General features: G+C 42.2%; 1 protein-coding gene across 2 annotated transcripts in view; it reads left to right on the forward strand.

The window, feature by feature from the left end:
- Positions 1 to 24,737, forward strand: part of STAB2 (stabilin 2) — a 72,300-nt gene that overhangs the window by 17,372 nt on the left and 30,191 nt on the right. For both annotated transcript variants that reach the window (XM_085049632.1, XM_085049631.1), the window contains exons 11-33: positions 1,187 to 1,269; positions 1,906 to 2,055; positions 3,324 to 3,467; positions 4,101 to 4,163; positions 4,256 to 4,375; positions 4,975 to 5,028; positions 5,851 to 5,931; positions 6,751 to 6,903; positions 10,644 to 10,730; positions 10,995 to 11,106; positions 12,141 to 12,321; positions 13,309 to 13,402; positions 13,575 to 13,733; positions 14,135 to 14,230; positions 14,881 to 14,976; positions 15,957 to 16,004; positions 18,478 to 18,614; positions 18,985 to 19,099; positions 19,880 to 19,957; positions 20,192 to 20,284; positions 20,411 to 20,518; positions 22,697 to 22,828; positions 24,119 to 24,244. In XM_085049632.1, coding sequence (XP_084905758.1) covers positions 1,187 to 1,269; positions 1,906 to 2,055; positions 3,324 to 3,467; positions 4,101 to 4,163; positions 4,256 to 4,375; positions 4,975 to 5,028; positions 5,851 to 5,931; positions 6,751 to 6,903; positions 10,644 to 10,730; positions 10,995 to 11,106; positions 12,141 to 12,321; positions 13,309 to 13,402; positions 13,575 to 13,733; positions 14,135 to 14,230; positions 14,881 to 14,976; positions 15,957 to 16,004; positions 18,478 to 18,614; positions 18,985 to 19,099; positions 19,880 to 19,957; positions 20,192 to 20,284; positions 20,411 to 20,518; positions 22,697 to 22,828; positions 24,119 to 24,244 — 2,510 coding nt within the window. The remainder of the gene's footprint in view (positions 1 to 1,186; positions 1,270 to 1,905; positions 2,056 to 3,323; positions 3,468 to 4,100; positions 4,164 to 4,255; positions 4,376 to 4,974; positions 5,029 to 5,850; positions 5,932 to 6,750; positions 6,904 to 10,643; positions 10,731 to 10,994; positions 11,107 to 12,140; positions 12,322 to 13,308; positions 13,403 to 13,574; positions 13,734 to 14,134; positions 14,231 to 14,880; positions 14,977 to 15,956; positions 16,005 to 18,477; positions 18,615 to 18,984; positions 19,100 to 19,879; positions 19,958 to 20,191; positions 20,285 to 20,410; positions 20,519 to 22,696; positions 22,829 to 24,118; positions 24,245 to 24,737) is intronic.

A 24,737-nucleotide genomic window follows, 5' to 3' on the forward strand; every position in this document is an offset into this window, starting at 1 on the left:
TGAAACCTTCTCTCTGGAATATGTTTTGTAAACTAGGCTCAAGCTTCATTTGGGGGGAGATTCTTCAAAATAGGGAGACATTACTTCATTTATTAAGTTTTCTATTGGGGGATTCTAGAGAGATATGCTAATTTGCAAGGTCTATAAAAATTGCATACATATTACACCTCTGTGCATCTCAGCATGTTCCACCTTGAAGAGCTGTGCGCTTAACATCCTACTAAAATATCGAGTTATCTTGTAAACTGACCAACCTAACTGCCTTCATCATCTTCTCCATGGCCAAAAATCTGAGCCAGGAACAAACACTGCCAGAATTGAGCTGGATCTTTGAGTTAAACTTGCAAACGTGGAATAAAATCCTTCTGTTTAACATCATTTGCTGGGTCCTTTATGCGAAGCCCAACAATTAAAATAAAGAACATGAATTCCTGACCAGAATGGAATAAGAGTCCCCTTAGCTGGCCAAGGACGAAACCTGGCAGTGACTCTCACATTCAGCACTGGGGATCAATATCCATTGCCTCAGCACTGAGCTCAGTTGCAGTTTCTCTGTGCATTTCTCCTCACGTGTCTGAAGAGTGCCCAGCATGCTGAGCTCACAACAATTCAGATTTGATGCTCTTTGGTTAAGTTTTGGACATAAATGTGCCCTATGATTTACTAGCCAGACGCCACAAAGACACTTTAACCACACAGGTTATCTTACAATATATATTCACTCCATATTAATGTCTTTTGAAAGCTAAGGATTTATAGATGTGTTATAAGACAGCATATTAACTTTGAGATACATTCTCTGGTACAATATACCTGTAATGACTGTAAAGATTTTTTCAATTCTGATTTTATGCCTCTAGAAAAAGAGCAGAATGTTAGAAATATTTAATGCCTTTGGCTGCAGATCCAGGGTCTCTTGCTGCTGTCTTGGATACAGAAACAGCCTCTGGGTAGTAAATGAACTCTAATTAACTTTCAGTGCATCAGTTTTGATTACCAGTTATGTTCCTGCTGATATAAGCACAACCAGCAGGTTATCAGCAGCATATTCCTCATGCCATAAATTAATATTTACTAATCACAGATCATATTCTTGCTTATTCTGCCTTTGCAGCTTTGCACAGTCCCTTTGTCCAATAAGCTTTTCAATAGGCATTTACACTTTTTAATTTCCTTTTTTCATAAGAAAATACCTACGAATGGCCACTGAGCACTCTGGGACCATTCACTGTGTTTGTACCAACAAACAAGGGACTCAGAGGTACAAATGTAAGTAAACAAGAGAAAGGGTTTCACATCAGGGGGGATTTGGCATCTGCAGAAATCTCATTTGGGTTAGAAGGGTTTTGCTTCAACAGACACAGATATTTTGCTCTAGTGCACTTCTGGACTCACTTAAATCTAGGGGCCACAGATTGCATTTTTCCTACTAGAAAGAAAAATAAAATAATTTAGTGAGTTAGGGTAGAACACTATCATACCTCAACTCAGTTTTGGACTTCAATGCTCAGTCTTTTCACTTGGTTGAGGCAGGGTTTGAATTAAGATATGAATTATCAGCAGGGAGGCCTGCAGGTCACCTTTTACATAGGGGGGGACAATAAAAAATGGCTTTAGTGAAAACAAAAGAGATAGAAAAACACTGATGTGTAAGTAGTCAGCACCTTCCAGTGACATTTGGACAATTCTGGAGGTTCTTACTGCTCATGCAGGGACATAAGGGTACAATGTGAGCTGAACTGAAACCAAGACAGGTTTCCATTTTGTTCAGAATCCATTCCCTCATTTCAGAGAAAAATGTAATTTCAGAATGTAACAGCTGAACAGAACAAAAGAGCCTTCACCATAACATTTTTTTAGATTAAGCCTGCACTGAAATAAATCTCTGCTCCTCTGCTTTTCTAGATAAAGGATCTTCTGAAAAATAAACAGAAAGCCCAGTACTTCGTTAAACTCCATGTTATTGCAGGTCAGCTGAACACCAGTAGCTTGAATAATACTAATGTAATATATACTTTGACTGGCAAGGCAGCAGAGATGTCAAAGGGAGAAAAGGTAAGTGGCATTTCAGCCTAACAACACTGCTCTCTGTTCCCTCAACAACATCTAGGAAAGCTCTTTCTGCAGGGAAAGGAGATAATTGAGTGAAGATAACCCTTGGATTACAAAAAACCACAGCTGTGGCCATGCTTTACAAGGAGTTCAAGCAGAACTTGAAACCTCACAGGCATCAAAGTTCACTCTAAAACCAGTGGGAAAAAATTATTTTAGACATTTCAGCACTGGGTGACTTGGCAGACTAACACAGACTGGTTTAAAATATTTGCTAAAATTATCTTAAATCTGCAGGTATGACCAGCAGGGCTAAGCAGGCAGGGGAAAGGCATTAATAAAGCCCAGGTGAAGTAAGGGGTGGCATGGGGACAGGAAAGCCCAGAGATGGTGCTGGAAACCTGGGAATGCTGCTGACATGGAGAAAGCACTGACTGAGCTGCAGATCCCAATGAGCAGCAGCAGCCTTGGAATGATGCAGCAAATGGAATTCTGCAGCAGAGAAGAGCACATGGCAATTAACCATGACAAACACTTGGAGTTCATCATTAGCCCAGATCATCCAATGTCAGCAAACATCAGGGCAGTCTGACCCCACCGTTTAAAAAACTTGTTCTCCATGGATGATATTCTAGATGTTATAACCTAGAACTGTTGTTCTTGGTCTGTTATGTGTCTCTAAATGGAATGGTATTATGTGGAGGCTGAAATCAAGTACTTCTCATGGTTTGCAGTAGGTCAGTGGCATCTGAGCTATCTATCTTGCATATTCAGTGAATTCACACTCCATTTGTAACAGGAAAACATCATTGCTGTCTGAGCCCTGTTTGTTTCCTGCAGCCTTCAGAACAGTGCAGAATCAGCAACATTTTGTTGTTTTAAATACACATAGAACATAAGGAAATGGGTTGTAGTCCTGTAAGATTACAGGAGCTGACCTTTTCATTACAATGATATTTTAAATCATTTAGGGGCAGATTTTTATAACTAGCAGTCATCAGAACCCTTTCAGGTACACTGACTTCCCCACAGGGCCTGTCTCTGTTTATCTTCTGAGCTTTGCTGTCCTGAAACAAAAGAACATTCCTGATCCAAAGGAATTCTTCCCATTTCCTTGATAAGCATTGGAAGCAATATCTATCCTCCCCAGATTTAAATTGCTCACATGTTGGCAACAGGAGGGAATCTTAGAATTTACATTCAACCTGTGTACTCTCTCTGCTGTCATTTCATAATGAAGAATTCACTATTCATTGCCTGGCTTCTTTCAGGATAATCAATTAAGAATTAGAATCCAAGGAGGAAGGGGGAAAGGAAAAATTTTGCAGGGAAATATTATTGCTTCCAATGGGATTTTGCACATTATTGACAAAGCCATGGACAACATGGAGCCAACATTTGAAAGCAGCAAAGAGGTGAGCTATAAATTATATACATGCAATGTCAAACTTAAAATAATTTCACATTAAGTGGATGTGAAGGAGGATGACTGACAGAAACTAAACCAACCCTACTGAGCCATTGCACATCAGCTCACAGGAGCAATATTCAAAGTGAAAGGTAATGACAGAGTTTCCACAGCAAACAGACATTCACCCTCCTGCCAAGCTGGTCCAGGGAGGGTTTGGAAGTTGTAATTCCTCCCCCAAAAAGGCTAATAATGTATAAACTGGTGATTTTGAATGTTTCAGGGTTTTTTGGTGCCTTGCTTGTCAAGCTTGCTTGAAAGTTCTCTTCTTTATATTGCATTGTTCAGATATTTTACCTTTTCTCTACCTTTTCTCATTGGGGACAAAGAGATAAAAACCCTTTCCCCATACACACACAGACTGTATTTACCAAGACAATGACAAAATCTAACTACAAACCAGAATAGCACCAGGACAAAATTGCTGCCACCTCAGCCATTTCCAGGCACTACCAGCCCCCAAAATGGAATGTATTCAATCTGTAACAATCAAGACTTACACAGTAAGAAATGTCTCCTAAAAACTGGCATTTGTTTCCTGTTCCCAACTAAAACAAATCTTACTTTTCTCCTACTTCAGAAAACTATAATGTCAGTACTTCAAGCTAATGGAAGATACAGCCAATTTACATCTTTGATAGAGGTAAGGATCCAGAAAAGCAATTACATAGAGCTACTTTCAGATGTTCTTCCACATTAATATGTAATTTCTCTTTTATTTTTTAACCAAAACAGAAAACTGGCCTAGGAATGGATTTACAGCAGGACAACCAGCCTTACACAGTCTTTGCTCCAAGCAACAAGGCTCTGAGTAACATGAAAGCTGAGGCTCTGGATTACCTGCTTTCTGCAGAGGTACAGCCTTTCTAGAGGGCAAATCTCTCTCAGATGATAGATAGATATAGATAGATAGATAGATAGATAGATGATGCATACATGCATTGCCCAGTGTTCATCTAGATTAGCTCCTACGACCGAGATTGAATAATCTCTAGCAAGGAAGAGGGTTTGGGGTCTCCCATCACATATAGGGATGCTGTTCCTCCACACAGACCCCTAACCCTGTGCTTTTGCCCAGCTCACAGCCTGAACATCTGTATGGCAAAGCCCCAAACCCTCTCCTGAAATGCGTAACTCTTGCTGGGAACTAGGAAAGGAGCTGTCTCTGCTTGGATGGGAGTCACTGCTGGTGGGGTTCCAGGAGGTGGAAATTGGTGTCCTTCCCCCTGGACACCTCCTGCATGCCATGGAAGGCCCATGGCAGAACCAGACATGGTGCAGGGGTGAGGGCAGGGGCTGCCAGGGTGTCTGCCCCAAGCTGAGCACCACCACTGCCCCAGAGGGCTCTGCTGCACAACCAGTGGTGCTGTTCTCACCCCATGTCTGCTCAGCAAGCCAGGCTGGGTCTATGAGGCTCATGTGGGGCTAAAACAGCCTCCTCTCTGCCTTGGCAGGGCTCCTGGAAGCTGCTGGAGCTGATCCGATACCACATTGTCCCCAACACCGAGGTGAGTGCAGCTGCTGTGACAGTACACAGTGAGAGCAAGAACCTCTGCCACGGTATGGTCAGTTCTGCAGGCACAGGCAGCAGGGAAAGGACTGACTGCCAGTGAAAACAAGATCTCTCTGGGAGGGAAGGAGGGAAGGAGGGAAGGAGGGAAGGAGGGAAGGAGGGAAGGAGGGAAGGAGGGAAGGAGGGAAGGAGGGAAGGAGGGAAGGAGGGAAGGAGGGACGGAGGGAAGGAGGGAAGGAGGGAAGGAGGGAAGGAGGGAAGGAGGGAAGGAGGGAAGGAGGGAAGGAGGGAAGGAGGGAAGGAGGGAAGGAGGGAAGGAGGGAAGGAGGGAAATCCTTGGTGAAAGGCCCTCAGTGTTTGAAGAGGTCACTGCCAGCACAGAGAGGATCAGAGGGAGCAGGGTCACAAGATCCTGGTGTACCTTCATGGTACCATCACTACCCTCCCCACAGTGGTCCATGGATGCAAACAGAGCTTTAGAGACAAGTGTTAGCTTTAATTAGACTGGTTGGGATAATTAGAAGAAAAATTAATATTCTTTCAAGCAATAAGGTCCTCAGATGCAGGAACCAGCAAGCTCAGTCATGATTTAATTTAACACTAACTCTGTTACACAGGCAGGTTAGTCAATGCCAGGCTGCCCACATTGATAATAGTTTTCTCACCCCAAAGAAAATCTTTCTTGTGAAATCTGTCTGGATTTAAAAAGAGTAATGCTATTACACTTCTCTCCATATATTTACTATGTATAATAACATATTTATTATCTTTATAAATAAATATAATTTATTATATAAACAATTTCTATTCCTTTCAGCTGGAGGTTGCCAGCCTGGTCTCAATAGAGCACATCAGGAGCATGGCCAAGCAGCTCATCCACTTTAACAGGACCAGCACTGTAAGTCACAGCTCTCACCTGCCAGCAGCCCACTCTGCATGCAGGGGGAATAAAAAAAGGCAGAAGAGCATTAGCAGGGGAATTTATTGCTATAACGAGGCAGGAATTTTCAACTTCCCAATTCATTTATGCTCTGTCTAATTAAAAAAAAAATCTACTTAAAGTGTTTTAAATCATTGTTACGTATTTTAGTCATTTTAAACACTTGTCAGTGCACACAAAAATTCTTCTATTCTCTCTAATATTATAGTCTCTGATCCTGGTGTACCCAGTGAACACGTTTTTAAAGGTGTTAATTCATCAGTACTTTTGCAAAACCAAACTGATCTGTTAAGTTAGCTTCCCTCTGTTCTGGAACAGAGATGCACCCATGAAAATTCTCACAAGGGCAGAGCAGTTGCAGGAATAAATGCAGAAACATTTTTTTCTCCTCTCCTGTGAATTTGGCTAGATCTCAGATTCTCTCTTACTTTCTCCTTCCTCCTTTGTCAAAGAGAACACCAAAGCATGCTTATGGCCACTGAAATCAGTGCCTGAAGTCATCAGTAGTCTTTTCATTTTTGTCAGTCTGTAATTCACCAATTCCACAAGCTAACAGTGCAGATTCATAGAAAACTTTTAGACACCTCTGTTCAGACCAATATTCATGAAAATACACAATATTTGTGTGCTTCTTACATAAACAAGCACAATAAAAATTAGATAGCCAATTCAAAAAAAGTATGACCAGCAAGTAATTTTAAAATTAAATCATCAGAAATTGGGGTGCTGCAAACACTTTGTTAATAATAATAATAATAATAATTTATTGTTTCATAGGGACAAGTCTTGGTGAATGGAGAAAAAATGGATGAAACAGATATTGTTGCAAAAAATGGTCGTATTTATACCCTTGAGGGAGTTCTCATCCCACCCACAATTGTTCCCATCCTGCCACATCGCTGTGATGAGACAAGAGGTCAAGTCACAAAGGTAAGATAATCACAATGAATCTGCATCTCCAGCTCTTCTATAAAAGGCCCTCCAGCTTCCTCTTTACTTTACTTTCTCTGATATCATCCATTTTAAAGGCATATTTTTGGAAATTAATATATCAATGACCACCAGGCTAGCAGCACTGCAAACAGAAAACTCATTTGAACACCTCCTATACCATTTTTTAAAATCTGGCTGTTGCATTAACCCTTTGAAATATGCTGTCTCTCCAGTCCAACTCTTTCCTCCAATTCCTGGGTCCCATCTGTGCATACAAGTACATGGGAATGTACAAATGTCATGTTCTCAGGGAAACCACTCCCTGGTTCTCAGAGAAACCACTCCAGATCAATATTTTCATTTCTACTAAATATGCAGGGAAAGGAAACCGCAAATTAAAATATTAACATAATTTTATATTTATATATTAGAAATATCTTATTTTCAGAAGTCCCAATTTCCCCTAGCCCTGCTTTCCTCCAGAAACAAAACTGTTCCTGCATAAAAGGGTGGATTTTGGCAAACTTTGCTCACTTGGGTGACACAGTCCAGGCCTTCACTTGGTAACATTCAGATGCTATTTGTGGTAGGAGGGCTGAATGTGAGCCCAAAGTTCCCCTTGCAGTGAGCACAGCCCCAGTGAGCTCCCTCTGGACCATGTTCAAGCCTGTCTGGGCCACTAACAGTTCCGGTGCTAAAGGAAAACATTTAATGTCTTACAACAGTCCAGAGCCACAGCTTTGAAAGAGGCTCCCAGCAGAGCTGCACAGCATCAAAATGTAATGAAGAAAACACTGGCAGTAAAGATCTATTCCCTCTGGCAGTGACTACAAAGTGTTGTATGAGCAATATAATCATGAGCCAGGCAGAGCTCCAAGCAACAACCTCTGATGCAAAAAGCAATCCACACCCTGAACATTCCAGTAATCTGAATTCCTTACCAAAAACCTACCTAAAAACCATGTGTAACATCAATCAATCCTAAAGCAACAGACAGAAAATTATTTAAAGACAAAACAAACAGTGTCAGTCACTAAAATTATTCACCAAATTTAAGTTAGGCACTTCTGCCAGCCTTGAAATCTTCATGCCTAGTTAAAAATCTGGTTTGATATGCCAGGCTTTGAGCAGAGCACTGCTGGCCAGGAGAACACAAAGGAGCAATGGCTTTTGCAGTTCATACTTTGCACCAAGCATTTCCATCACTGTCAGAAAACAGCAGTAACACCACCTAATAAATACTACTTGTATTCTAAGAGTTAAAAGACACAAACCTTGTAGGAACTGCTGTGTCTACACACTGACAAGAACTTTGCACCTCTAAAGATGAAACCCTTAGGCTAATGCAAACCTATCCATGTAACCAGAGCCCAATGCTGAGAGCTCCTGAGCCTCACTGAAGGACAGCAGAGCTTATTTTTCATGTCACAAAGAGCACAGGAGTGACAGCAGGTCCTCAGTGGCTGCCTGATGTGTGGACCACAGACAGTTTGGATGATCAAGTGATGCTCTGAGCACTGAAGGAGCAGCTGAGCCCAGACCTTGCTCCAGCTCTTCCCAGAGATCATCACCCCTGGGGCAGATTTGATGGGAATACATCTCTGTGCTTCAGTTACTCCAGTAAAGGCAGTGTGTTAACCTGCTACTGAAAACAGGCAGATCTGACCTTGCTGGAAGTAGGGATATTTTTCTCTCTCCTGCACTGTGGTGTGGCAGAAGAGAAAGAGCAAATTCCTCTCCTCTGGAAAAGTAGGGAGCAGGAGCACACCAAAGGCTGGGACCATTCCAGGGGGACGAAGGGACTGAGAAGGTGACATCAAGTGGCACTGAGCAGCACCAACAGAGGGAAACATTGTCCACAACAACCAGCCAGCTCTCTAAGTTCTAAAGGAGCAAAGGCTCACTTACAGGGATTTTCAGAAACACAAAGCTGACCCTGTGTCAGCTTCAGATATGACTGTGCAGCTTATAAAAGAGATTTTATAATGTCTAAATGTATTTGCCAAGATACATCTGACCCACAGACCTTCAAAATATAGTAGTGGTATTGATATCTCAGCTATTTGGTGCACAAATGCTTTTCTAAGTCTGGTCCTTTATTCCTTTGAGTGCTGTACAACATGAGGGACTACTAAATCCAAACCAGAACCTGATTCTTTCCACACAGCTCCAGTGATAAATCTGTGGGAGAAATGCCATAATTCAGGTTTATGGTCTCGTGTCCAATGGCTACAAAACACAGTGATGTAACACATGGAATGCTGGCTCTAGGATTTATGCTAACTTCATTGAAAACAAGACATTGCAGTGACAATCACCAAGCCTTGACAAACTCCATATCCACCCTCTGAAAGCTTCAACCTCTCTGAAGCCATTGCATGTTGAGCTCATAGAGAATTCACCTTTAAAACTGCCACTGGAGTTTATATCTCCTCAGTAATGTAATTGCCATCCTCTGTCAGCACCACATGGGGATAAATTAGCTAGTCAGGAAAAGCAACCAAAAGGTGAAGACAAAAAAAATCTACATGCCACTGGATCATAGTGGAGTGCAGGATCTATGATGTGGAAGCAAAGAATATTTTTCTCTTTGCCGCCTATATACAAGACAAATTTCTCTTCACACTGCCTACATTCAAGATTTAATCTGTGGTTTTCCAGGAAGAAATAAAATATTCTCATAGAAGTTAAGTGTGTAGACTTCACTAGACTCTCAGACAATATTAGTTAACTTATTACCCTGAGTTGAGTAAAGCACACTAGTGCATTCATGCCCTTGTTCTCTTCTGCTGAGGAAACTTCATGTTCATTAAAAGAAGGGAGTGAGGGAAGGAAAAATGGGGATAGAAAGGGGAGGGTGGAAATGAACAACAATTCTGCAAAAATCAGAGCCAGCAGATACAGTCCTGGTGCTGCCCTTTGGTTCCAGATTTGTAATGCAACATTTAGAAGTCCTAGGACAGATGTACTTAAAATTTACAGGGTATAACTTCCCTAATATGCATCTCAGCAATTGGTATAATGTCTTTTCAAATCACTGTCCTCTTGTTTCCATCTGGGGTGTGTTTATCATGTATTTATCATTGGCTCCCTGTCCCCAGGATGCACAGCCCATAAAAAGTGACATTTCCTGACACTCACCAGTTGGACAAAAGGCACAGGGGAAGGCATGTCCATATGTTGGTAACTGCTCTCCCAAAATAGTGAGCAAAAGAACCAGATATGAATACAGGAGACTGCATAAAAATGCAAATATAGATGGTACTTTAATCTCTTTTTGGCAATGACTGAATCATCTGGTAATTTCAGCATTATTTGTTTGCTCTTGCAAAATTCCCTGTGTACTTCACAGAAGCTCTTGTTTGTTTCTCAGGTGAATTTAGTTCTATTTCAGCAGAGGAGAGCTGAAATGTGAGGAATGAGAATCACTGTGACAATACTTTGAGAGTTAATAAATGGAATATGTTTAAAATAGACCTCACATCCGTTAAAAGTTTCCTTTTGATTAAGCATCCTCCCTGAAGTCAGAGTCTGCAGACACAGGTTCAGGAAGGATTGAAATTCTTCCATCTGCTTTGTATCCAAGAGATGCAAATTTGCAGCATCTTTCTCCACATACAAAATTCAAGTCTAAATACCACGGGAAATTTATTCCCCATTTTATAAAAATTCACTGATAGTAGTCTATAAATAGTCCAGTAGTCCTGAAAAATATCCTTATTTGCTTTGTTTCACAGGAACCAAAGTGTTGCAAAGGCTTCTTTGGCCCTGACTGCAGACCATGTCCAGGAGGTTCCTCCAAACCCTGCTCAGGTAATGGGCAGGTAAGCAGAGCATCCAGCAGCACCCTGCACTGCCAGAGATGGCTGTGAATTTCAGCTTGTGATAGGTAGGAGGGAAGATGAATCTGTCACCTCTCAGGTGTCCAAATTGCAGATTTCTAGGGTTCCAGCACACAGCAAGCAGGCAAGGCTGAGGGGTAAACCCTCATACTTTTAATTTGCACATAGTAATGACCCAGCTCACCATTCTCACATGGAAACTGCAAAGAACAATAACATAATAATCACCTCCCTTCCCTATCCCAGTGCATGGATGGCCTGGATGGAAATGGGACCTGCATTTGCTCTGAGGCATTTCAAGGCTTGCAGTGCCAGCTCTGCTCAGACCCTGGCAAATTTGGACCTCAGTGTGACCAAGGTAAGAACAGCTGTACAGCTCCTTTTGGACCCTGGTGATATTCAGGGAGGAGTTAACTGGCTGTTAAACAGTCCCTGTGGAGGATGAGCACATTGCTAGGGTGATTTCTTATTTCAAAGACACATCATAAGCCCAGAGTTAGTGTAAATACTCTTAGTTACTTTTTGCAGGGAGAATAGCTTGCTTTATACTAATTTATTGTTATTTTTATTTCTGTCTCCCTCACATGAGTAATTGAAAAGAAAATCTTTGCTGTTCTGTTCCCATCTGGTGTTGCCCACAGCAGAAGACATTCTGCCTGCAATGACAAGCATATATAATTAAGAAAACTAGATCTATAAACAGGACATGTTTAGGCCACTTAACCATCCTTACTGGAAAAATTCTGATCTACTGAATAGTTTATAGTTCTGCACTGACAGATTTAATCCTGCTGAGTCAAATCATAATATATTTGAGAGTCTACAGCATATACAACATCAAACACACATACATTCCCCATCTTATTTAGTCTCTTTTGTTATGAAACAGCCTGCCATTCATGAAGCACAGCTCACTTGAAGGTCCAGAGGTACATGGACAACACCTGAGAGATAAATCCAATGAGGAAAGGTGGTATTTCCTAAATTCCAGTCCCACCAAAGTAATAAGAATTTGCTTTACTAGTCACCACTGGTACTGTGTAACCTGCAGGATTGTGGACTCAGTGCTTAAAGGATTCCCATAACACTGAAAGCACAGCAAAAGTGATGCAATAAATAACAGTTAAGGACATAACATTTTTTTCCTGCTTCTCTGAAGCACTTTGAAATTCATTGGTAAGTGCAGCATAAAAATAAAATAGGTTTTAAATAGTTACCCATAAAATACACCTGGAAAGGCATGGCTGTGATTAACAAACAAGTCCCCCATCAAAGCGTGACTTAAATACAAAAGTTTCAAGTCTTGAAAAACTAGGATGAGCTGATTCATAAGAAATGCTGTGGAAGGATAAATGTTTTATCCACTATGGAATTATAATTTCTCTCTGGCAGAGTGTCTCTGCGTCCATGGGCAGTGTGATAACCGCATAGAGAGCGATGGGAGCTGTCTGCCTGGATCATGCAGGGCTGGATTCACAGGGAAACTCTGTGAGCAGCAGATTGTTCCCTGTGATCCCTCCCTGCACCTCTGCCATGCCCATGCAGACTGCCAGCTTAGCGATGGCACAGTGAGGTATGTCAGTAACTTGCATCAAATCAACATTATTATTATTATTATCATGCTGCAGCCCTTTCCCATTTGCCTGACAAAACAGTCCCTGGCAGCAGCACACAAACAGCAGCCACTGCAATTCTGCCATGCAGCAAATAAGCATAATCATGCACCACCTCAGCCACGAGCTACAAGATAATAAATAAGAGCTCTCAATACCCTATACCTTATATTTAACACTGAAAGATAGCTGCATACAGATCCTTGATAAAAAGACTCCTTCCCTACCAACATCTACAGAGGCTTTCAGGAAGCTCTTCTTTCTAACCATCCCTTGATGATTTAGGAGTTTGAGCCTTGCTGAAAAACAACAAAATTTTCAGCAGTTTGGGGATGGATCCCTCACTGGGGTCAGCTCAGGGAAGTTTTGCACTGCACAGCACTGCAGATTCAGCACAGACTCCCCACTCCTGACAGGGCTGGACACAAAACTCTGCTCCTGCTGCAGCTGCCTTGCATTGCCTCCAGCTCACCTTCACACACAGCAAGTTTGCCTCTTGCTGCAGTGAATCCTCAATGAGTCACGACAAACACAGTGGGGATGCTGCAGAACCTCAGTGCTCATCATTCCCACCAATATAGGTTAATCCCAGGGAAACAGGGGGCTCATTGTCCTGCTATCTTCTGTGTCACTGAAAGAGAGCACAGCCAGCCCATAAATAATTTAGAGCTGCTAGCTCAACTTTGCAGTGATAACATCAGCTCAGAATTCATTTCACTCCCCATCTCATACACAGAGAATGGATCCCTGATTTGACTCAATTAACCCAGCCAACATTTTGGAAAAAAATAAACCCACAATGTACACACTTGAGCTACTTGCATCACGAATCCAAGGTTACCAATTTTAAGCAGCCTATAAATAGCATGTTGCAGTGGAAAACAATCACTTTACTTCAGAGCTGTCCTGTCACATGTAACACCTCCTTCCTCCTCTTGTCTCTGTAGCTGTGTTTGCAAACCTGGCTATGAGGGAGATGGCTTGAGCTGCAGCAGGGTTGATCCTTGTGCTGCTTCAAACCCTGCTGGCTGCAATATCAATGTGAGTATGTGCTTTTGCCACAGGAAAGTAAGCAAAGAGGGAGGTTTGGCCAGAAACTTTTGCAGAAGAGTCACAGTTTTATTGAGTTCCAGGCTCTTTCCCCAGATGTCACTTATGGCTAAAGCCAGCTGCCCCCTAACTGTCCTGAGTGGATATTTCTGCATCTCCCCAGGCTGAGTGCATCCAGACAGGCCCAGGGGAGCACAGGTGTGTTTGCCAGGCAGGATGGACAGGGGATGGAAGGGACTGCTCAGCCATCAACAACTGCCTACTGCCCAGCAGGACAGGGTGCCACCAGAATGCCACCTGCATAGACATTGGGCCAGGTCAGGTAGGTCCTTGCATTCAGTGTCACCTTCAGGACAAATCCTCAACCATTTTTCTCTGCCAGAGCTTGGGCTCCCTACATTGTTTTGTTCCCCAAAGCCTCCTCTCCTTCATAGCCACAATGATATTTCCACACAGTGCTCTCTACCCAAAATAATCTCCTTAAATTCCTATCCTGGTGCTCCCTCCTTTCTACATGCAGCTTGCTTTCTTGCAGCAAATATATTTTTAGTAACTACATCAGCAGATGTCAGGTATAAAAGTCTCCTGGAGATATTAATCAGTGTCATTCCAGTGAAGTCAATGCTAAGCTGCAGAAACACAAAGAAACTAATCCACCATGTCTAGAATATGCCCACTATTTTAATCATTTTAATGAATTGCTGTGTTTTATTGGAACGACAGAGTGACTGTAAGTGTAAGGATGGATTTCAGGGCAATGGAATTGAATGCACACCCATAAACTCGTGCCTGGAACAAAATGGAAAATGCCATCATCTGGTGAGTAATTAATCATTCCCTGAACAAAGTGTTCAGATACATATCACACCTCGCCTCCTGCGCACACCATAGGATTTATTTGCCATTTCAAGCCTGCAATTTCTGTTTGAGAAAGCACTTGCCAAGCATCTCTACAAGCACCAGAACCACAGCAGTGTGGTACACAAGATGAGGACACACTGCAAGGGCTGCTCCCAAATCTGCCATACAGAAGGACAATCTCAAGCCTGGAATAAATAAATGCTTTACAACTTGAACGAAGCAGTCTGTTGGGATATTTACCCAAGTCAAACACCTCTGCTGTGCCCTGAAGTCCCAGCCTCAATTGGGGCACAGGGACAGAGCTGAAGAGAGGAGCAGATCTACCATGGCTGAGTGAAAGAATAGAGCCCAGATTGTGTAGGGAAGCAAGAAGAGATGGATCAAGGGTTTAGATTCTTACAGATTCAATGCATGGTGGGTGGGTGAGGCAGTTAGTGCCCTGGGCTGATGAAGTATGTCCTACAGGAAGGTGAGAACACCCATGGAAGGTGGTACAAAGATCCTTTGTAAGTTTATGCTTGTGTATAAATGGGTTCTAGTAAAAGGCTTTACAGGCCACTCTCGGTCTCCTGAGTATTTGACAAATTCTCTCTCTTTCTGGTTCAAAGGCAACTTGTCAGCTTGACTCTTCTGGTGGCTGGAGGTGTGTGTGCCCAGAGGGCTACGAAGGGGATGGGAGAATATGCTATGGAAATGCTGCAGATGTGAGTAAAGTGTCACTTTCCCTGAGCACAGGACCTGCTGCAGAGCTCTCACACTGGATCTTAACCACACAGGATAGCAAAGCCTTTATCAGCAGTCAGAAAAGCATGATGCCCAGCAGTGCTATCTGCAAAGAGTGTTCCAGTGGGAGATCCATGCCTGATTCATAAATGATCTGCTGTGTTTAAAAACATGGCTTGGAAAGTGGCCTCAGGGAGCAGAGCATATTTCTGGCTTAAAGCAAACTGAAAATTGGAAATTGAAACCCACCAATCCCAGAGTCCAGAGCTGCAGAAGTGCTGAGCACTCAGCTCCCAGCTGGGAGCAGCAAGCTGTCAGCTCTGCTGAAGTTCTGCCCTGCAGTCTCTCTCAGTGGAAATGATCAATTTATCATGTTGAAACAAACTGTGCTGACCCACAGGCAGATAAAACCAAATCAAGCAAATTGGGGAAATAAATACTCATTTAACAGGGCAGGAAAAATGAAAATGTCCTCTGTGCCAGCCCCTGGCAGTAAACCTACGTGGCTCTCAGCACTATCTGCCACCCCTGTTTATATCATTTATCTCTCTTCTAAGTGCTGTGGCAGAATAAAGGTCAGGTGATGTGTAAGATGCTGTCAAAATACCAACCAAAACAACATACATTTCAATCAGTTTTGCTTGGAGTTAAGAAATTAATTAGGTTTACAGTCACAGGGAATTAATGCTTAGCCTGGGGCCAGTGCACAACATGTCCCAAGGTCAGGTACACTGAGCAATCCCTGGCCTGATTTTCAAGAGTTGCTAACTCACCATTCCCATCACCAGAAAGGATCAGTACTAGAAAAACATGAATGTCCTCCCTTTTCACACTGAAAACCTCCTCCTCCTCCATGTCACAGCAGCCAGGCCAGACCCTGTGGGTTACACCACAGGCAAGAGCACTGTGGTACAGTTAATTAGAGCTTACAGACTCACTGACCTCTCTTCTTTCTAATCAGGAGCTATCCACTCTGTCAGAAGCAGCTGCATTCAACCAGTGGGTTAATGTAAGTACATTTTGTGGTTAATTTCTTTAGTATGTTCAAGTCTGCAGAAATACATGAGCCTTGCAGAGTTTAGAAAAGGGAACCTCACAGCAATATTCCATCAGAGAGCAGAAGCTGAGAAGCAAGTGCCTATTCAACCAGTTTAGGAGGGGTTGATCATCTTGTTCCCTATTTCTGCCTGAAAAACAACTTCTGAACCCAAATTCAGGCAAGTAAGGACGGCAATGCCTTATCTTCCCCATTATCCCTGTGCCCCATGGCAGGAAAATGCAAATGCATGACTGGGCAGAGTGCTGCTGCCACAGCAAGAGAGCAGGAAAACTTAGGCCTGGCTGAGGTGCAGGAAATAGGATTATAGATTGTTTTGTGTTGGAAGGTATTGTCTAGTCCAACCTCTCTGCCATAAGCAGGGACATCTCCAACCAGACCAGGTTGCTCAGTCCTGCCCAGCCTGACCCTGAATGTCTCAGGGATGGGGCATCCACCACCTCTCTGGGCAACTTCTTCAGTATTTCACCACCACTCATTGTAAAATACCTTCCTCCCTCTATCTGTTCTAAATCCCCCCTTTTTCAGTTTAGAGCCATTATCCCTTATTTTTTTGCAAAAAGTCCTCCAAAAAAGTCTGCCCCATCTTTCTTATAAACTCCCTTTAAGTACTGAAAGATCACAAAAAGTCTCCTTGGAGTTTTCTCCAGGCTGAACAACCTCAATGAGGAAAGAGATTAACTTGTTTGGCTCCAAATTATGGAAGAAACACTAAATTAGTTTTTAAGGCCCAAAGTTCTGGATACACCAGTTGTCACAACCTACTGTTTATTTTCACATGTTACCATTTATTACTATAATTTTACTGCTATCATACTTTTTGCTATCATTTATTAGCAGCAGTAACATTAGAGGTCTTACCCCACTGTGATTGGCACTGTATGAATAAAGACCAAAACCAGTTTGTCCCACAAAGAGGTTAAAACCCAAATCTAAGAAGTGTACAACAAATCCATAGCAAACCCAAAAAGATCAGTGATGTGTTAATGAAGAGCAACAGAAGCAGAAGTCAGGGAATTTTTTAGTGCTCAATGTGGCTAATTCAAGTCAGTTGTCTGCCTGGCCCTGAGCTCAGATTGCAGCACTGGACACTCCACAGAGAAACTAAAGAATTTTTTAAATGGGCCCAATAGGAAATGCTGTTCACCTGCTGATGTGCTCTTTAGATAATGAAGGAACAAATCAGAGGGAAGATTCTGTATGATCTATTGAAACAGGGATGTGGAAATTTCTGCTACACTTCAGAGAAATGCTATCACTTAAAATAAACTTTGGTAACTACAAACATGAGCAAAATAGGGAGGCATATCCATCTGTGGGTTTTTAACTTTGTCCTTGAGCAGGAATGTGGTGTTTACCACTTTTCATAACCAAATATTTCTCTTGCTGATCGGGAAGGATGAGAAGGGGAAGTTTGTTGCTCTATGTTTAAATATTTGGAAGGTGATAGGGATGATGGCTAGAGAGAAAGATGATCTTAACAGAGACCAAATTCCCAGCTATTTAAGGGAGCTGATTCCCTTCTTGACTTCAAACCCAATAAGGGTAATGAAGGACTATCCAAAACCAGCCAGCTTCCAGCTGCAAAAAGGTAGAACCCAAGGTTATATTACTCCCCCAAATCTTGCAGTATTGAAAATGGCAAGTTGTGGAGAGTCTGAAAAGTTTTAAGAACCCCATCTTCAGAAAGACCACATGTAAATATTTAGCTTTCCATTTTTTACTCAAAAAAAAAAGAAAAAAAATTCCACACAACTGGAAAAATCCTCTCCAGTGGAGGCTCTTTCCATCCTTAAGGCAGACAAAAACATGGAAGATGAATTAATTCATGCACACTACAAATCTCACAATCCCCATCTAAAATTAGAGCTGTCAGCAGCAAGCTCCAGTGCAGTCCTAGGGGCAGAGATAACTCTTGGACATCTTGAAAAAAACCCATGTTAAATAGCTTTCTTCTGTTGGGAACATTGTGTCATGGCAGCTTCTTATTTCATGGTTCATAACCCTTCTATCTATTAAACAGCACGGAGTGATCTGTAAGAGCAAGTCACTTGAATTTATCAGTAACCACAGCATTTATCACCTTGGGGTTTTTTACATCCAAGTGCATAATATAGAACCTACGAGAAAGACTGAATTTGTGGGAGTCAAGCTACGTGTGTCATAATAAAAAAAACCATTCTGACCTGAACATTATTTCTGCCCTTTAAATGCTGGCAATCTATCCTGTGATAAACAGACACTGGTTTACCATTTTTGTGCAGCTCTAACTGCTATTGTTCAAGTCACTGCTCAGTATAATAGTTTTTCCTCTCCAAGCTGGTGACAAAGCACGTCACAACTCCACCTTGCTTAAAATGTCACCAGCTACTATTTACAGACCATCCTTAGAAGGAATTATTTTACCATCTTGGCTTTCATGCAGGAGGCAAAGATACATTCAGTGTTGTCCACCAGCTCCAACCTGACTGTCCTTGTGCCTTCTCTGCAAGCAATTGAAAACATGGATGAAGATGAGAAAGCCTTTTGGATGGCAAAAAGTAACATTCCAACTTTACTGAAGTATGTTAATGCTTTGGGGGTTTGAGGTTTTTTTAATTAACTGCTTTGTATGCTAAACTAGCCTTTGGTTTGAAGCCACTAGAGCAAGGCAGGTATTTTGATTTTACAGGAAGTACATAGGATTCCCCTTCTAGTTCCAGAGGTATAAATCTCTGTAGCAAGTCTATTGGAAAAAGGCATTATTTGTATTATTTCAGAAATGTTTAAAGGCCAAACTAAGATCAGAACATGGCTGAACAAGGTGTTGTAGATGCAATTCCTGCTTAAAAGCACAACTTTAGACACACTAAGCATATTTATCTGAAATAAGAGATTAATTTTAAAAAAAAAAGAAAATACAAAGCATTCAAATCCAGTTAATTTCCTTTAGGTACCATGTACTGACAGGAGCTTACAGCTTTGCTGATTTCCAGAATTTATCATCATCTGACATGCTGCCAACATCGCTACAGAGCAAATTCCTACACTTGTCCAAAGAAAATGGGGTGAGATGACCTGCAAACCACCATGGTATCACACACCAAATCACTGCCACTCACGTTCTTGAATTACAAAACCACACAGACAGCATGTACCTGCATTTTTAAAAAAGACCATGTCAAAATTAAAGCCATAGTTCCATTATATTGGGCCCTCTGTGAGAAACATTAGCTTGTTTTTCTCCACCACTCTACATCACTGAAATTTGTCCACAACGTTATTGATTTCTAATGTCCCAGAAGCTGCTGCAAACACCAGCCCAGGCAGAAGGGCAGTCCCTGTCTGGACAACCTGTGTGAACTAAATTCAGACAAAGAGCATCAAGGAAACCAAATTACTTAGTTTAGGGAGCTGGGAAGGTAGGAGGAAGTAGTCATCACACACATTTCTACATATGCAGCTTGATAGTCCCAAGCCACCTGAAGGTGTGAAGGTGTTTTTAAAGGTAAATAACAACCTACAGCCCTTCCTCCTCAGCCTTTTCATTAGGGAAATTCCATTTTCTGAGGAGGATTTTCTGGAAATACACAAATCTGGATTTTCTGGAAATACACAAGTCACATTTAAGCACCTCACCCCCACTAAAGGAGGAGGGAATTCCCCACACCTCCATGCCCCAAAGGAAAATCACAAAGAGGGTCCTTCAAAGCTGCACAGAACTGGGAGGGATGGGCAGGGTGAGCAGTGCCATGGTGCAAGCATTTGGGAAAGTGTGGGAATCCACAGTGAGAGTTGTGAAAACATCACCCTCAAGATGCAAACCCTCCCTCCTCTCCCTCTTGCAGAACCTGACCCTCGAGGGTGCTCACTTTGTGGCCAGTGACATCACCTCCACAAATGGCATCATCCATGTCATTGATAAGGTATGCAACGTATTGATAAGGATTTGCTCCTCTGCACCACCAGCAGTGCAAAATTATTAACCCCCCTTGGAAAAAGTGTTTGCACAGAAAAGCATTTTCTCCTGCCTTTTGTATTGTAATATAATCCAAGGTATTTTGTACTGTAATATAATCCAAGATATTTTGTACTGTGATATAACACGAGACACCTGCAGGGATCAGAGGCAGGACATGTGGGATATTTGCTTTTTCCAGGTGCTCACCCCACTCCGCAGTGCTGTCCTGCCAGGGCTGCTCTCCCGCCTGGAGCAAATGCCAGACTACTCCATTTTCAGGGGCTACATCATTGTAAGCTTTCACATCATTTTCACAATATTTCAACAACAGAGGAAGCTCTCTGCTTTGTTTGCAGTTTGGGCTAGTATCAGACTATCAGTGGTCGTTCTGATTTTTTTTCAATGTGTTTCACAACAGCAATACAACCTGGCAAATGAAATAGAAGCAGCAAACACCTACACAGTCTTTGCCCCAAGCAATGATGCCATAGAAAATTACCTAAAGGATAAGAAATCTGCTACTCTGGTATGTATTACTCACAAGGCTTGTTTTAACGGCTCAGTATTTCATCTCTGTTTCAAGTGGATGGGTTACAAGGACACAGAAATAGGAAGAGATTTGTTTTCCAGAAATCCAGGAAGTTAGGTTTTGTCTATAACACTAGAGAAGGTGAACAGGGACAGATCCACCTACATATTCCTGACTTGCTGGAAGAGCCTAGCTATTTATTCTGTGTTTTGTCCTTCTCCAGATTAAAAACACTCTGAGAATTTCCAAGACATCTCATCAGTACACCTCTTTTTTTGGTTTAGGATTTTGTGAAAACCTCCTTCTGAACCCTGTTGGTTTCCTCCCAAGAAAAGCTATTCTTTTTCTGCATCATCCCAGCAACTTTCTTCATATTTTCTCCAATTTGAAACAGCTTTATGGATTGCACATATCAAGAGCCACACACCTTGCAAAGGCAGCTTCACCCATGATATCCTCAATGGCATTAACACTTCCCTGTCTCTTCCATAAATATTTACATTACCACACTCTATCCCTACCTGCATGGTCTCCATGTACAGCCAGGAGGCTGAGGAGCACAGGGTTCAAATGATTTGTCCCAAAACCTTTACCAACAATGGCAGACCCATGGCAAAAGTCCCACTTTAACAAGTGATCAAGCTCCATCTGCTCAAACAACTTTTGAACTCTATTTTAGTTGTTTCTTGACTCAACATCATCATTTCCACACCACTACACAAAGTATTTATATCCAACTTTGGGAGACAAATAGGACATCAATCCCAGCAGATCTGGATTACACGCACAGAAATAATTTTCATTTCCACTACTCACCAATTTTCTTTAGTCTTTCTTCCATCCTCACAACTTTGATGTGGTAATCTGACAAAAAAAGGATCAAAAAACAACCATAAGGTTAAGACTCCCTTCACAAGGCTTAACCTCTTTGTGAAACACTTGGGAGAAATCTGCTGCAGAGGGAAGAGTTTGGCACAGGGAGGAGATCCCATTTCTCAGCCCTGATGAGGAGAGATGTCCTAACTCTGCTGGTGATTGAAGACAGAAATCAAGATGAATCAGAGCTAGCTTTTCCTCCAATTCATTGATGTCAGGAGACTAAATAGGGCTGGACACTGCTGGAGATTAGCTCTGTCTTAATTACCCCTTTCCCATCTGCAGATATTTCTTTGCCAAATCTGTGGAACAGGGCCAGCCCTAAGAGATGTCAAGGCCACTATTGCACTCTGTGGGCAAAGCCAGGCAACATCCCAAATCTCACATTCTGGAGTTGCTTCATGCTTTCACACACTTTGGAAGGAGCAGCATGGACATCCAGAATAAGGGGACAGTGAGCAGCAGGATTCCCCACAAGCACTTTTTACTGCAAAGGCAAAGCTTCAGCAGCTCTGTCTGTTGGCTAGGCAGCTCCTAAACTCTCAAAAAGCCTCAGCTTCTCCCACATTGACTAATATCTCATTATCCTGCTTTTGTTTCCTGCTCCTAGCCAGGGAGAGCTCTGGGAATTCCCTGCTTTGGAACAAGATACAGGAGCCTTGGGAAGCCCACAGAAAATTTTGATGTACAGAGAGTAACTTCATAACTTTTCAATGAAATATGAGTACACTCTACCAATCAGGCATAGAAAACTTTTCAGTTAACAGGCGTGACTCTCAGTCTTTATTGGCTGAAGATGCCCTTAAAGATTGTATAGATGTATGGATATAAAAATATGGATATACATATAAAAATTGCTCTAAACATTCACCTACAGTTTGTTCATCTATAGGTTATTCACGGATTCCCAAAGGAATAAGGAATGGGTATGAAAATATTATAAAAGCACTCATGAATATGCAACCCTTGATGTCAAATGAGCCCATGATGTTCAGAGCGCTAAAAAAAAAATAAATCTGACTTTTCCCTGAATCTCAGCCAGCCCTATACACACAAACAGACACTACAGGCTCAAGCAAACTTTGGTTTTCCCATTTCAATAGCCTTTCACCCTCCATGCTCAATAAAAGTTTCATTGTCACAGGAATGCAGGGCTCTCCACAGGAGGAAATATGAAATAACCTGCCTGGTGGAGAACCTCCTCTTTAAATCCAGGCAATCTACATTTGGCTTATACCCTTTGGAAAATGCTATTCCTAGGAAGTTTCCATAACTCTGGATGCAATTGTGTGTTTGCAGGATGAAAGCCAAATCCGCTACCACGTTGTGCTGGGGGAGAATCTCCTGAAGAACAACCTGCACAATGGAATGCACAGGGAGACCCTGCTGGGCTTCTCCTACCACGTTGGGTTCTTCCTCCACAACAGCCAGGTACTGCTGTCTGCACCTGCTGGGGCAAACAGGTTTCCTGCTTTGCACAAACCCAGCTTCAGCTTTAAACAAATATGAAGTCAAAAGGAGCTGTGCATCCCTTGTTAGCTTGAGACTAAACAGCCCAAAAGTTGTCACTCAAATGCAAGGCCAGCCTCAGACCTGCTCAATTCAATGTCACCCCTGAAGGCATCTTTGATTCAATTTGATTCCAATAGTGATGTTCACATTTAGCATGGAATTTTAGACATCTGTCTCTACAAGCCTGAATTCCAAAGCAGTCATTACTCTGACTCCCAAGGGCTATTAGAAACTTGACCTCAATGATAAAACATTAATTCTATTTTCTGTGGATTTGCTACACTTTCAATCCTAAGAGCTCAAAAGCACTGGGCAACAAATATGAATTGTCCTTCAATGCCACTCATGGAAACATCAGGCACAGCAAGGTGAAGAGACAGGGCCAGGAAGGGAACTTGGTCCTCCTGCTCTGTCCCAGAGCTCCCTCAGGGCACAGGCAAAGGAAATCAGCTTCTCACCCCACAGTCTCAGCCCTGCTCTTTGCTCTGCTCACAGCTGAGCCCATCTGCAGTGGGGCTGCTGCTGGTGAGAGCACCATGGGAGCTTTGAGATCACAAAAGAGATGAAGAGCAGTTGCTGGCAGGACCTCCTTGAAGCCACGCACCCCCCAGACACAGCAAACCCACTTTTTGGGATGCCTTGGGCTTCTTCCTCACAGCCTTTACCCCACTCTTGGTGGAAAAAGCTGCCAAATCCTATTGCTAAGAAACTTCAAGAGGTTGCAAGTCACTCCATGACCTCAGTGCAGTGAAGATGTTAAATGCAGCAACTGGAATATGAGCAAGTGCCTGATGTTAACTCCCTTTGGTGGTTTTCCTTAAGGAAAAAGGAAAAACCCTTGGACTTCAACAAATCCTTTGTATTTGCAGAGTCTAGAAATGGGCTCAAAGTTTGATTTTCATAATTTAATATGAGTAAATGTTGCTATATCCCAGGTTCATAACTTAATAGGTTTGCACAGTTGTTTCTGACTTGCTCTTTTTTACAAGAAAAATCATTTTTATAAGAAAGATTGACAGAACATTATGTGAAACATACAGGATTATCCCCATTCTTAAATATGGTCTCTTGGTTAATAATGGAGAACTGAGGTGTTTGTCTGCAAAATCTGTATTGCATAAAGAGAGGTTTTGTGATACATTTTCCTTTAAATATGTGCATTTCTCTCTTTCTTCCTGCTGCTCTCTAACTGATGTATCTCTTTTGCAGCTCTACATCAACGATGCTCCTATCAGCTACACAAACATTGCAACAGACAAAGGAATTATCCATGGGCTGGGAAAGGTGCTGGAAATCCAGAGGAACAGATGTGATATCAATAATACTGTGATCATTGTAAGTGGTACCGTTCATATAGATGCTTAAAGACCCATCAGAGAAACCTAAACACAGCTCAGATAGGATATGGGATGCTACTTCCCAGCAAGGAATGCACAAAGGATATTCCTACCAGAGTTTTAGCATCTCTTAAGCCAACTTTGGTCCTAAAACTGGTGTTCTGACAGCCTGGATAAAATATAATCAGACTAGCTCAGGAATGAGAAATTCCTGAGCTCTAATTTTCAGATAATATTAGTAATGCACTGTTCTAATATATCTTCATAGCCAGGCCACTTGTTTATAAAGTGGGAAGCATCAACTTACAAGAGAAAATAAAAATATCCAAATGATCTCTCCTCCTACTTCCCCCTGGGAGAAGGATTTCCATAGGATGCCTCCACAGAGCTGCTCACAGAGATATTCATCCTTGCTGAGCAGCTTCCCTCACCCTCTTTACCAAAAGGGTTATCCTGAAAATGCACCTCGAGGACTAGATTTAGAAACACAG

This window comes from Lichenostomus cassidix, chromosome 1Ab, assembly GCF_008360975.1.
Source record: "Lichenostomus cassidix isolate B80296 chromosome 1Ab, HeHo_3.0, whole genome shotgun sequence".
Taxonomy (NCBI): Eukaryota; Metazoa; Chordata; class Aves; order Passeriformes; family Meliphagidae; genus Lichenostomus; species Lichenostomus cassidix.